This window comes from Ranitomeya imitator, chromosome 10 (genome assembly GCF_032444005.1).
Source record: "Ranitomeya imitator isolate aRanImi1 chromosome 10, aRanImi1.pri, whole genome shotgun sequence".
In the NCBI taxonomy this organism is placed as follows: Eukaryota; Metazoa; Chordata; class Amphibia; order Anura; family Dendrobatidae; genus Ranitomeya; species Ranitomeya imitator.
In genome coordinates, this window is record NC_091291.1 from 146,299,394 (window position 1) to 146,312,410 (window position 13,017).

Consider the following 13,017-nt stretch of genomic DNA (forward strand, 5'->3'; position numbering starts at 1 on the left):
TACCTGGAGCAGCCAGTGCCAGGCAGCAGCTGCCAAGGCAAACAGGATCATGGGGTGCATTAAAAGAGGTCTGGATACACATGATGAGAGCATTATACTGCCTCTGTACAAATCCCTAGTTAGACCGCACATGGAGTACTGTGTCCAGTTTTGGGCACCGGTGCTCAGGAAGGATATAATGGAACTAGAGAGAGTACAAAGGAGGGCAACAAAATTAATAAAGGGGATGGGAGAACTACAATACCCAGATAGATTAGCGAAATTAGGATTATTTAGTCTAGAAAAAAGACGACTGAGGGGCGATCTAATAACCATGTATAAGTATATAAGGGGACAATACAAATATCTCGCTGAGGATCTGTTTATACCAAGGAAGGTGACGGGCACAAGGGGGCATTCTTTGCGTCTGGAGGAGAGAAGGTTTTTCCACCAACATAGAAGAGGATTCTTTACTGTTAGGGCAGTGAGAATCTGGAATTGCTTGCCTGAGGAGGTGGTGATGGCGAACTCAGTCGAGGGGTTCAAGAGAGGCCTGGATGTCTTCCTGGAGCAGAACAATATTGTATCATACAATTATTAGGTTCTGTAGAAGGACGTAGATCTGGGGATTTATTATGATGGAATATAGGCTGAACTGGATGGACAAATGTCTTTTTTCGGCCTTACTAACTATGTTACTATGCAATACTGAGCCGCTGCTGCCGTATGTGTCCCTATTACTGCCCCTGATACCCCAATACTGAGCCGCTGCTGCTGTATGTGTCCCTATTACTGCACCTGATACCCCAATACTGAGCCGCTGCTGCCGTATGTGTCCTTATTACTGCAGCTGATACCCCAATACTGAGCCGCTGCTGCTGTATGTGTCCTTATTACTGCACCTGATACCCCAATACTGAGCCGCTGCTGCCGTATGTGTCCCTATTACTGCACCGGATACCCCAATACTGAGCCGCTGCTGCTGTATGTGTCCCTATTACTGCACCTGATACCCCAATACTGAGCCGCTGCTGCCGTATGTGTCCTTATTACTGCACCTGATACCCCAATACTGAGCCGCTGCTGCCGTATGTGTCCTTATTACTGCACCTGATACCCCAATACTGAGCCGCTGCTGCCGTATGTGTCCCTATTACTGCACCGGATACCCCAATACTGAGCCGCTGCTGCTGTATGTGTCCTTATTACTACACCTGATACCCCAATACTGAGCCGCTGCTGCCGTATGTGTCGTTATTACTACACCTGCTGTGTGGTTCTGTGTGCCTCTAGATGGTAAAACAAACCTCTAGAATATAGTAATGCCATGTGCGAGTGCTCTAGAAAACAGTGCCCACATTTTGCCCCCTAGAAACCTAGAAAGTAGTAATGCCCTGTGTGCCTCTTTGACAGTAACAGTAATCTGAGTTGCCCTATAACAATAAGTGCCCACTTTACATTTAATAATGTCCTGAGTCTTCCTCTGTACAGCTCCCTTATACATAGAATGATGCTCTCTTATACACAGTATAATGCCCCCTCACTGTATAATAGCATCCACACAGTATACTGACCCCTTAGTATCCTGTTTGATGGCTACAACACTGTATGATGGCCCCTTCACAGTAATCTCCACACTGTATGATGGCCCCTAGATAGGCTCCATAGAATATAATGCACCTGATAGTTGTCAATATAGTATAGTGAACTCCCCATAGGCTTCCATATAGTATAATGCACTCCTCATAGAGCTCTATAGTATAATGCATTCCTCATAGGCAGACTCTATATAGTATAATGCACTCCTTATAGGTAGACGCTATATAGTATAATGCACCCCCATAGGCAGACTCTATATAGTACAATGCACTCCCTAAAGGCAGATACTATATAGTCTAATGCACCCCCATAAAAACAATAAATACAATACTCACCTCTCCTCCTCGTACATCCACTGCACCGAGCGCCCGCACATCTCCAGTGAGTGATAGGTAATGACGTCAATGCGCTTGCTGTCATTGTCTGTGTCAGGGACACGATGAGAGGGAGAATAATGGGAGAGGGAGCGTAGCGCTACGACTCTTGCCAATGAGGTCAACTGTATCGACATCTAGCTGATACAGCTGAACTTGCGATGACGGATGGGTGACCCTCTGCTGGCACTGGGCCCACTGCCCATAGAGTTACAGTAGAGTAGCTCCGGGTTGGCCCCTTCAGAGTGTCGAGCCTGGGTTGTCTGCCCCCCCAGTAACGACGCTACTGATCCTCAACGAAGCTGACATTGGCCCCATGGCAGCTGATTGTACACAGTCTATCCCTGTGTCAGGCTGGAGTCTGTACCACCTGTCCCATCTCAGGGCATCCTGTGTTGATGAATTTTGGTTAAACAGGGCTACTCGAAATATCAGTCCAGGTGTGAACACGGTCAGCAATACTCTACAGAGAAACAACTGCCTTGGAGCGTTTGTGGTTTACAATATCAGTATAAGTATCTGCACCCTCAATACTTCACAACGAGCTGCTCGCTCTCTTCTAAAAATATCAGAGCCACTTCCTGTTTTCCCCATCTGTCGTAGCACACATCAGTCTTATATTTAGCCGACACTTATGAGAAGGGTTAAAGTCTTTCATAAGTTCTGAAGTCATTCTGAAGATCCCAATATAAAGCCTGCTTCACTATTATCATGTCTATCTACCACCATGTAATGATCTGCCAGCAATTCAGCAATAATTCTTCCAATATCATTCAGTTTTTTCATCCCCAAATGTATATGTCTGACCTTACAGAAGAGAAAAGACGCTGCCAGACACCTCCAGAGCGGCTTCTTTCATCCATAACTTACCATAGTCTGGAGAACTAGCTGGCCGGCTATTTCACAATGAGCCATCCAAGGCCAGAGCATAGATTACTGGACAGTAAAGGTACCGTCACACTAGAAGATATCGCTAGCGATCCGTGACGTTGCAGCGTCCTCGCTAGCAATATCGTCCAGTGTGACAGGCAGCAACGATCAGGCCCCTGCTGTGCTGTCGCTGGTCGGGGAAGAAAGTCCAGAACTTTATTTGGTCGCTGGACTCCCCGCAGACATCGCTGAATCGGCGTGTGTGACACCGATTCAGCGATGTCTTCACTGGTAACCAGGGTAAACATCGGGTAACTAAGCGCAGGGCCGCACTTAGTAACCCGATGTTTACCCTGGTTACCAGCGTAAAAAAACAAACAGTACATACTTACATTCAGCTGTCTGTCCCTTGCCGTCTGGTTCCTGCACTGACTGCTGGCCGTAAAGTGAAAGCAGAGCACAGCCACAGCGGTGAGTCACCACTGTGTGACTCACCGCTGTGCTGTGCTTTCACTTTCACTTTACGGCCAGCAGTCAGTGCAGGAACCAGACGGCAAGGGACAGACAGCTGAATGTAAGTATGTACTGTGCTTAGTTACCCGATGTTTACCCTGGTTACCGGGGACCCTTGGGATCGTTGGTCGCTGGAGAGCTGTCTGTGTGACAGCTCTCCAGCGACCGAACAGCGACGCTGCAGCGATCCGGATCGTTGTCGGTATCGCTGCAGCGTCGCTAAGTGTGACGGTACCTTAAGGCTATGTGCACACGGTGCAGATTTGCCTGTGGAATTTTCTGCACAGATTCTGCATCTCTTGGCAGAAAATGCAGATAAAAATCCGCGCAGATTTTCATGCATTTTTTTTCATGCGGATTTGCATGCATTTTTGTAGGCTAAATAAAGATCTATTATTTAAAATAAAAAACAACTGTGATGTCATTTCTTGTCCAACCTCTTTCTTTACATACTCCATGGAAGAATAATGTTTACACACAGATAGATAGATGATAGATAATAGATAGATGATAGTTCGATGTATCTATAGATAGATAAATACCAAGACTGATGTTTAGTAATAAATATAAAATGGTACATAAAGAGTTAAATAAAGACAGCTGATATGTGCCTCTAACAGCCACGGGTGGAATCGCAATCCACCCGTGGCTGTTAACCTGTAAAATGTCGCTGTCAATCTCTGACAGCGGCATTTTACGCGTGCTTCCGGCAGGTGCAAGGAAAACCTCATCCATTGATGACCCTGTCATATGATCACAGGTCACCAATGGGTTGGCATGACAACCAGAGTCTCCAGCAGACTGCCGGACTGGTATGAGAGCCACCTGGCGGAAAAAATGGCGGGCACATGCTAAGTGCGCCTACCAAGATCTGCCAGCCAGTACCCGGCAACAATAGGAATTATTTCCTATTGGTTCCTTTTAATCACTGTAATAGACCCCATCATAGTGATCAAAATAAAAAAGGTAAGTCAAGTACCCCTTTTGTCACCCCCTATATTTTTTTCTTTTTTCCATTCTTTGCAGTTGGGCTTAGGGTTGCGGTTGGGGCGAGAATTTTTTTTTCAACAGTAAAAATAAAGAATATGATATGACGGCTAGTGTTGAGCGGAAGTGCTCCCTACTTGAGTTTGCATCGGGTGCTCGGGAATGCATGGAGTATCGTGAATCCCAGCATGGTTGTTTTGGATGTCTAACATGCTGCAAAACATGCGGGGAAGGGACTCGAGCACCTGTGACACAGAATATAAGTTATGGAAGATGGCCGCCGGATGGGACCTGGAGGAGAGATATGTGTCATCGTGGTTGGTAGCTTTGGTGACCTTGGAGGCATGCTCCAGCACATATAGTGCTGAGAGAATTATCAGGGCATTCCAGGGCCCGGGTTTTATGAGCAGTCAAAAGAGATGGGTGGGAATGACGGCTCACATATCCCCAGGGTCGTGGTTTGGTGGATAAAATGGAGACGGAGTGTCTCATTCACTGTCTGTGGCTGGAGATATGTGGATCTGCTGTGTGATGGTCGGTGCTAAGTACAAAAGAAGCGGTCACTGTCCTGAGCGGGCGGACCCGCTGTATTGTATGGGCGGTATACTTTGTGCTGGAAAAGACTTTATGGAGTTTTAGTAAACCTGCTTGAACATATGAACAAAACTGCTTCCTGTGCTTACCTCAACTGCGGCTGAGCGAGTACAAACCTCTACAGTTCACACAGCACATGTAATGACCGCAGTATTATACTGAAGTCCAATATGCTACAGAGCTGCATTTACCAGCAGAATAGTGAGTGCAGCTCTGGAGTATAATACAGGATGTAACTCAGGATCAGTAATGTAATGTATGCACACAGTGACTGCACCAGCAGAATAGTGAGTACAGCTCTGGAGTATAATACAGGAGGTAACTCAGGATCAGTAATGTAATGTATGTACACAGTGACTGCACCAGCAGAATAGTGAGCGCAGCTCTGGGGTATAATACAGGAGGTAACTCAGGATCAGTAATGTAATGTATGTGCACAGTGACTGCACCAGCAGAATAGTGAGTGCAGCCCTGGAGTATAATACAGGAGGTAACTCAGGATCAGTAATGTAATGTATGTACACAGTGACTGCACCAGCAGAATAGTGAGCGCAGCTCTGGGGTATAATACAGGATGTAACTCAGGATCAGTAATGTAATGTATGTACACAGTGACTGCACCAGCAGAATAGTGAGTGCAGCTCTGGAGTATAATACAGGATGTAACTCAGGATCAGTAATGTATGTACACAGTGACTGCACCAGCAGAATAGTGAGTACAGCTCTGAAGTATAATACAGGAGGTAACTCAGGATCAGTAATGTAATGTATGTACACAGTGACTGCACCAGCAGAATAGTGAGTGCAGCTCTGGAGTATAATACAGGATGTAACTCAGGATCAGTAATGTAATGTATGCACACAGTGACTGCACCAGCAGAATAGTGAGTACAGCTCTGGAGTATAATACAGGAGGTAACTCAGGATCAGTAATGTAATGTATGTACACAGTGACTGCACCAGCAGAATAGTGAGCGCAGCTCTGGGGTATAATACAGGATGTAACTCAGGATCAGTAATGTAATGTATGTACACAGTGACTGCACCAGCAGAATAGTGAGTACAGCTCTGGGGTATAATACAGGATGTAACTCAGGATCAGTAATGTAATGTATGTACACAGTGACTGCACCAGCAGAATAGTGAGTGCAGCTCTGGAGTATAATACAGGATGTAACTCAGGATCAGTAATGTATGTACACAGTGACTGCACCAGCAGAATAGTGAGTACAGCTCTGAAGTATAATACAGGAGGTAACTCAGGATCAGTAATGTAATGTATGTACACAGTGACTGCACCAGCAGAATAGTGAGTGCAGCTCTGGAGTATAATACAGGATGTAACTCAGGATCAGTAATGTAATGTATGCACACAGTGACTGCACCAGCAGAATAGTGAGTACAGCTCTGGAGTATAATACAGGAGGTAACTCAGGATCAGTAATGTAATGTATGTACACAGTGACTGCACCAGCAGAATAGTGAGCGCAGCTCTGGGGTATAATACAGGATGTAACTCAGGATCAGTAATGTAATGTATGTACACAGTGACTGCACCAGCAGAATAGTGAGTACAGCTCTGGGGTATAATACAGGATGTAACTCAGGATCAGTAATGTAATGTATGTACACAGTGACTGCACCAGCAGAATAGTGAGTGCAGCTCTGGGGTATAATACAGGATGTAACTCAGGATCAGTAATGTATGTACACAGTGACTGCACCAGCAGAATAGTGAGTGCAGCTCTGGGGTATAATACAGGATGTAACTCAGGATCAGTAATGTAATGTATGTACACAGTGACTGCACCAGCAGAATAGTGAGTGCAGCTCTGGAGTATAATACAGGATGTAACTCAGGATCAGTAATGTAATGTATGTACACAGTGACTGCACCAGCAGAATAGTGAGTGCAGCTCTGGAGTATAATACAGGATGTAACTCAGGATCAGTAATGTAATGTATGTACACAGTGACTGCACCAGCAGAATAGTGAGTGCAGCTCTGGGGTATAATACAGGATGTAACTCAGGATCAGTAATGTAATGTATGTACACAGTGACTGCACCAGCAGAATAGTGAGTGCAGCTCTGGAGTATAATACAGGATGTAACTCAGGATCAGTAATGTAATGTATGTACACAGTGACTGCACCAGCAGAATAGTGAGTGCAGCTCTGGGGTATAATACAGGATGTAACTCAGGATGAGTAATGTAATGTATGTACACAGTGACTGCACCAGCAGAATAGTGAGTGCAGCTCTGGGGTATAATACAGGATGTAACTCAGGATCAGTAATGTAATGTATGTACACAGTGACTGCACCAGCAGAATAGTGAGTGCAGCTCTGGGGTATAATACAGGATGTAACTCAGGATCAGTAATGTATGTACACAGTGACTGCACCAGCAGAATAGTGAGTGCAGCTCTGGGGTATAATACAGGAGGTAACTCAGGATCAGTAATGTAATGTATGTACACAGTGACTGCACCAGCAGAATAGTGAGTGCAGCTCTGGAGTATAATACAGGATGTAACTCAGGATCAGTAATGTAATGTATGTACACAGTGACTGCACCAGCAGAATAGTGAGTGCAGCCCTGGGGTATAATACAGGAGGTAACTCAGGATCAGTAATGTAATGTATGTACATAGTGACTGCACCAGCAGAATAGTGAGTGCAGCTCTGGAGTATAATACAGGATGTAACTCAGGATCAGTAATGTAATGTATGTACACAGTGACTGCACCAGCAGAATAGTGAGTGCAGCTCTGGAGTATAATACAGGAGGTAACTCAGGATCAGTAATGTAATGTACACCGTGACTGCACGAGCAGAATAGTGAGTGCAGCTCTGGGGTATAATACAGGAGGTAACTCAGGATCAGTAATGTAATGTATGTACACAGTGACTGCACCAGCAGAATAGTGAGTGCAGCTCTGGAGTATAATACAGGATGTAACTCAGGATGAGTAATGTAATGTATGTACACAGTGACTGCACCAGCAGAATAGTGAGTGCAGCTCTGGGGTATAATACAGGATGTAACTCAGGATCAGTAATGTAATGTATGTACACAGTGACTGCACCAGCAGAATAGTGAGTGCAGCTCTGGTGGTATAATACAGGATGTAACTCAGGATCAGTAATGTATGTACACAGTGACTGCACCAGCAGAATAGTGAGTGCAGCTCTGGGGTATAATACAGGATGTAACTCAGGATCAGTAATGTAATGTCTGTACACAGTGACTGCACCAGCAGAATAGTGAGTGCAGCTCTGGAGTATAATACAGGATGTAACTCAGGATCAGTAATGTAATGTATGTACACAGTGACTGCACCAGCAGAATAGTGAGTGCAGCTCTGGTGGTATAATACAGGATGTAACTCAGGATCAGTAATGTAATGTATGTACACAGTGACTGCACCAGCAGAATAGTGAGTGCAGCTCTGGAGTATAATACAGGATGTAACTCAGGATCAGTAATGTAATGTATGTACACAGTGACTGCACCAGCAGAATAGTGAGTGCAGCTCTGGTGGTATAATACAGGATGTAACTCAGGAACAGTAATGTAATGTATGTACACAGTGACTGCACCAGCAGAATAGTGAGTGCAGCTCTGGAGTATAATACAGGAGGTAACTCCGGATCAGTAATGTAATGTTTGTACACAGTGACTGTACCAGCAGAATAGTGAGTGCAGCTCTGGGATATAATACAGGATGTAACTCAGGATCAGTAATGTAATATATGTACACAGTGACTGCACCAGCAGAATAGTGAGTGCAGCTCTGGAGTATAATACAGGATGTAACTCAGTATCAGTAATGTAATGTACAGTGGGGCAAAAAAGTATTTAGTCAGTCAGCAATAGTGCAAGTTCCACCACTTAAAAAGATGAGAGGCGTCTGTAATTTACATCATAGGTAGACCTCAACTATGGGAGACAAACTGAGAAAAAAAAATCCAGAAAATCACATTGTCTGTTTTTTTTAACATTTTATTTGTATATTATGGTGGAAAATAAGTATTTGGTCAGAAACAAACAATCAAGATTTCTGGCTCTCACAGACCTGTAACTTCTTCTTTAAGAGTCTCCTCTTTCCTCCACTCATTACCTGTAGTAATGGCACCTGTTTAAACTTGTTATCAGTATAAAAAGACACCTGTGCACACCCTCAAACAGTCTGACTCCAAACTCCACTATGGTGAAGACCAAAGAGCTGTCAAAGGACACCAGAAACAAAATTGTAGCCCTGCACCAGGCTGGGAAGACTGAATCTGCAATAGCCAACCAGCTTGGAGTGAAGAAATCAACAGTGGGAGCAATAATTAGAAAATGGAAGACATACAAGACCACTGATAATCTCCCTCGATCTGGGGCTCCACGCAAAATCCCACCCCGTGGGGTCAGAATGATCACAAGAACGGTGAGCAAAAATCCCAGAACCACACGGGGGGACCTAGTGAATGAACTGCAGAGAGCTGGGACCAATGTAACAAGGCCTACCATAAGTAACACACTACGCCACCATGGAATCAGATCCTGCAGTGCCAGACGTGTCCCACTGCTTAAGCGAGTACATGTCCGGGCCCGTCTGAAGTTTGCTAGAGAGCATTTGGATGATCCAGAGGAGTTTTGGGAGAATGTCCTATGGTCTGATGAAACCAAACTGGAACTGTTTGGTAGAAACACAACTTGTCGTGTTTGGAGGAAAAAGAATACTGAGTTGCATCCTTCAAACACCATACCTACTGTAAAGCATGGTGGTGGAAACATCATGCTTTGGGGCTGTTTCTCTGCAAATGGGCCAGGACGACTGATCCGTGTACATGAAAGAATGAATGGGGCCATGTATCATGAGATTTTGAGTGCAAACCTCCTTCCATCAGCAAGGGCATTGAAGATGAAACGTGGCTGGGTCTTTCAACATGACAATGATCCAAAGCACACCGCCAGGGCAACGAAGGAGTGGCTTCGTAAGAAGCATTTCAAGGTCCTGGAGTGGCCTAGCCAGTCTCCAGATCTCAACCCTATAGAAAACCTTTGGAGGGAGTTGAAAGTCCGTGTTGCCAAGCGAAAAGCCAAAAACATTACTGCTCTAGAGGAGATCTGCATGGAGGAATGGGCCAACATACCAACAACAGTGTGTGGCAACCTTGTGCAGACTTACAGAAAACGTTTGTCCTCTGTCATTGCCAACAAAGGATATATTACAAAGTATTCAGATGAAATTTTGTTTCTGACCAAATACTTATTTTCCACCATAATATGCAAATAAAATGTTAAAAAAACAGACAATGTGATTTTCTGGATTTTTTTTTCTCAGTTTGTCTCCCATAGTTGAAGTCTACCTATGATGTAAATTACAGACACCTCTCATCTTTTTAAGTGGTGGAACTTGCACTATTGCTGACTGACTAAATACTTTTTTGCCCCACTGTATGTACACAGTGACTGCACCAGCAGAATAGTGAGTGCAGCTCTGGAGTATAATACAGGATGTAACTCAGGATCAGTAATGTAATGTATGTACACAGTGACTGCACCAGCAGAATAGTGAGTGCAGCTCTGGGGTATAATACAGGATGTAACTCAGGATCAATAATGTAATGTATGTACACAGTGACTGCACCAGCAGAATAGTGAGTGCAGCTTTGGGATATAATACAGGATGTAACTCAGGATCAGTAATGTAATGTATGTACACAGTGACTGCACCAGCAGAATAGTGAGTGCAGCTCTGGAGTATAATACAGGATGTAACTCAGGACCAGTAACATATTTGCATAAGGACACCATTTTATATGTAGCTTATATGCAGACATACAGTACCATTATTTATCAGTCTGGGTTACTATTCATATTAAGCAATTAAGTATCACTGGCTGACGTTATGTAGAGCTACAAGAACACTGACAAATAATGCCACAAATGATGAAATAATACTAGAGACCCGAGACTGAGTGTACAGAACTGTGCAGAAATAGTGAGTCACACTTTACAGTTATTGGGTAAATTGCAATCCAACCGCATGTTTCTAGCAGGCATTACACAATATACACAAAGTGGGAGCTTTGCAATTTTTTCTGACCATAAACATCAGAAATCTCTCTACAAGAGCAGAGCATGGCTCCTTACAAGTATTACAGTAGGAGTTTTGTCCATATTCTTGTCTTGAGTTTTAAGTAAAACTGTAGATGTCTTGTTAGTGAAGATGTGGTGTTCGGCGCAATCAACCACTATTATATTTATAACATGCATAACATATACCATAAATCTACCTTACAATCTCTAGTGCACAAAGATCTGATCCATGTAATATGCAGTGACTCGGCCCTTGAACTGCATGGTGTGAATGTATTCTCTTGTTTCATGCGCTTTTTCTTTGTTACTTGGTCTTTTATAGTCCACTCCACACAACAGTACTGAAATATTTACATTATCTATATATTTATTTTTTGCAAATGTTCTTGACACTAGGCTTCACAGCTTATTACTTATTTTCTTTTAAAATGAATGGTGATAGTTGGAAAGCATCAACCTGCACCTACATATAGACAATGTGATGAACTAACCACTTCTCTATACCACAGGAAGCTCTGTCGGTGGTGAGTGAGGACCAGTCCCTGTTCGAGTCCGCATATGGAGCAGCATCCCATGTAACTAAGGCAGACATGACAGCATCTGGAAACCCGGACTATGGTCAGCCCCATAAAATCAACACACTCCCCCCGCAGCAGGAGTGGGGCAACCAGCCAATGCGGGTCAACATTAAAAGGGAATATGAGCACATAAATGGATCCAGGTAACAGAGAATTCTCGTCTCAATACAGTATTGTAGTGGACACAGTACATGGTTCTTTATTGTGTACACAGCTCTCCTGAATAGAGAAGATGCTTCAGAGCATGAAATATGGTGCAACTTCACACATGGCAGAGACAAAATCATCTACATAACTGACAAACCTACACTGGATTACATTCTACGAGTGTTGCTGCTTGGTAAATTCTGGTAGCTATATACACACACATTGTATCACAAAAGTGAGTACACCCTCACATTTTTATAAATATGCTGCTACTAGATGGTGGCCCGATTCTAACGCATCGGAAAATCTAGAATATGTATGTACTGTACGTATGTATGGACGTCGCGCTTAGCACAGCCACGTAGTGTATAGCACAGCCACGTAGTGTATAGCACAGCCACGTAGTATATAGCACAGCCACGTAGTATATAGCACAGCCACGTAGTATATAGGACAGCCACGTAGTATATAGGACAGCTACGTAGTATATAGGACAGCTACGTAGTATATAGCACAGCCACGTAGTATATAGCACAGCCACGTAGTATATAGCAGCTACGTAGTACATAGCACAGCCACGTAGTATATAGGACAGCCACGTAGTATATAGCACAGCCACGTAGTATATAGGACAGCCACGTAGTATATAGGACAGCCACGTAGTATATAGGACAGCCACGTAGTATATAGCACAGCCACGTAGTATATAGCACAGCCACGTAGTATATAGGACAGCTACGTAGTATATAGCAGCTACGTAGTACATAGCAGCCATGTAGTATATAGCACAGGCCACATAATATATAGCACAGCTCACGTAATATATAGCACAGCCTACGCAGTATATAACACAGCCCACGCAGTATATAACACAGCCCACGTAGTATATAGCAGCCAGGCAGTATATAACACAGCCCACGTAATATATAGCACAGCCCACGTAGTATATAACACAGCCCACACAGTATATAACACAGCCCACGTAGTATATAACACAGCCCACGCAGTATATAACACAGCCCACGCAGTATATAAACACAGCCCACGCAGTATATTGCACAACCCACGCAGTATATAACACAGCCCACGTAGTATATAGCAGTGTGGGCACCATATCCCTGTAAAAAAACAAACAAAAAAAAAAACAACTTATATACTCACCACCCAGCGTCCACCGAAGCTGTCCCGATGCGCGCAATGCTGCCGCCAGCTTCCATTCCCAGTGATGCATTGCGAAATTACCCAGATGACTTAGCAGTCATCTGATTAATTTTGCAATG

The 13,017-nt window shown here is 44.0% G+C and overlaps 1 protein-coding gene across 2 annotated transcripts in view; it reads left to right on the top strand.

Annotated features, from left to right (window-relative positions):
• Window positions 1-13,017, top strand: part of FLI1 (Fli-1 proto-oncogene, ETS transcription factor) — a 98,055-nt gene that overhangs the window by 27,431 nt on the left and 57,607 nt on the right. For both annotated transcript variants that reach the window (XM_069741062.1, XM_069741061.1), the window contains exon 2: window positions 11,522-11,733. In XM_069741062.1, coding sequence (XP_069597163.1) covers window positions 11,522-11,733 — 212 coding nt within the window. The remainder of the gene's footprint in view (window positions 1-11,521; window positions 11,734-13,017) is intronic.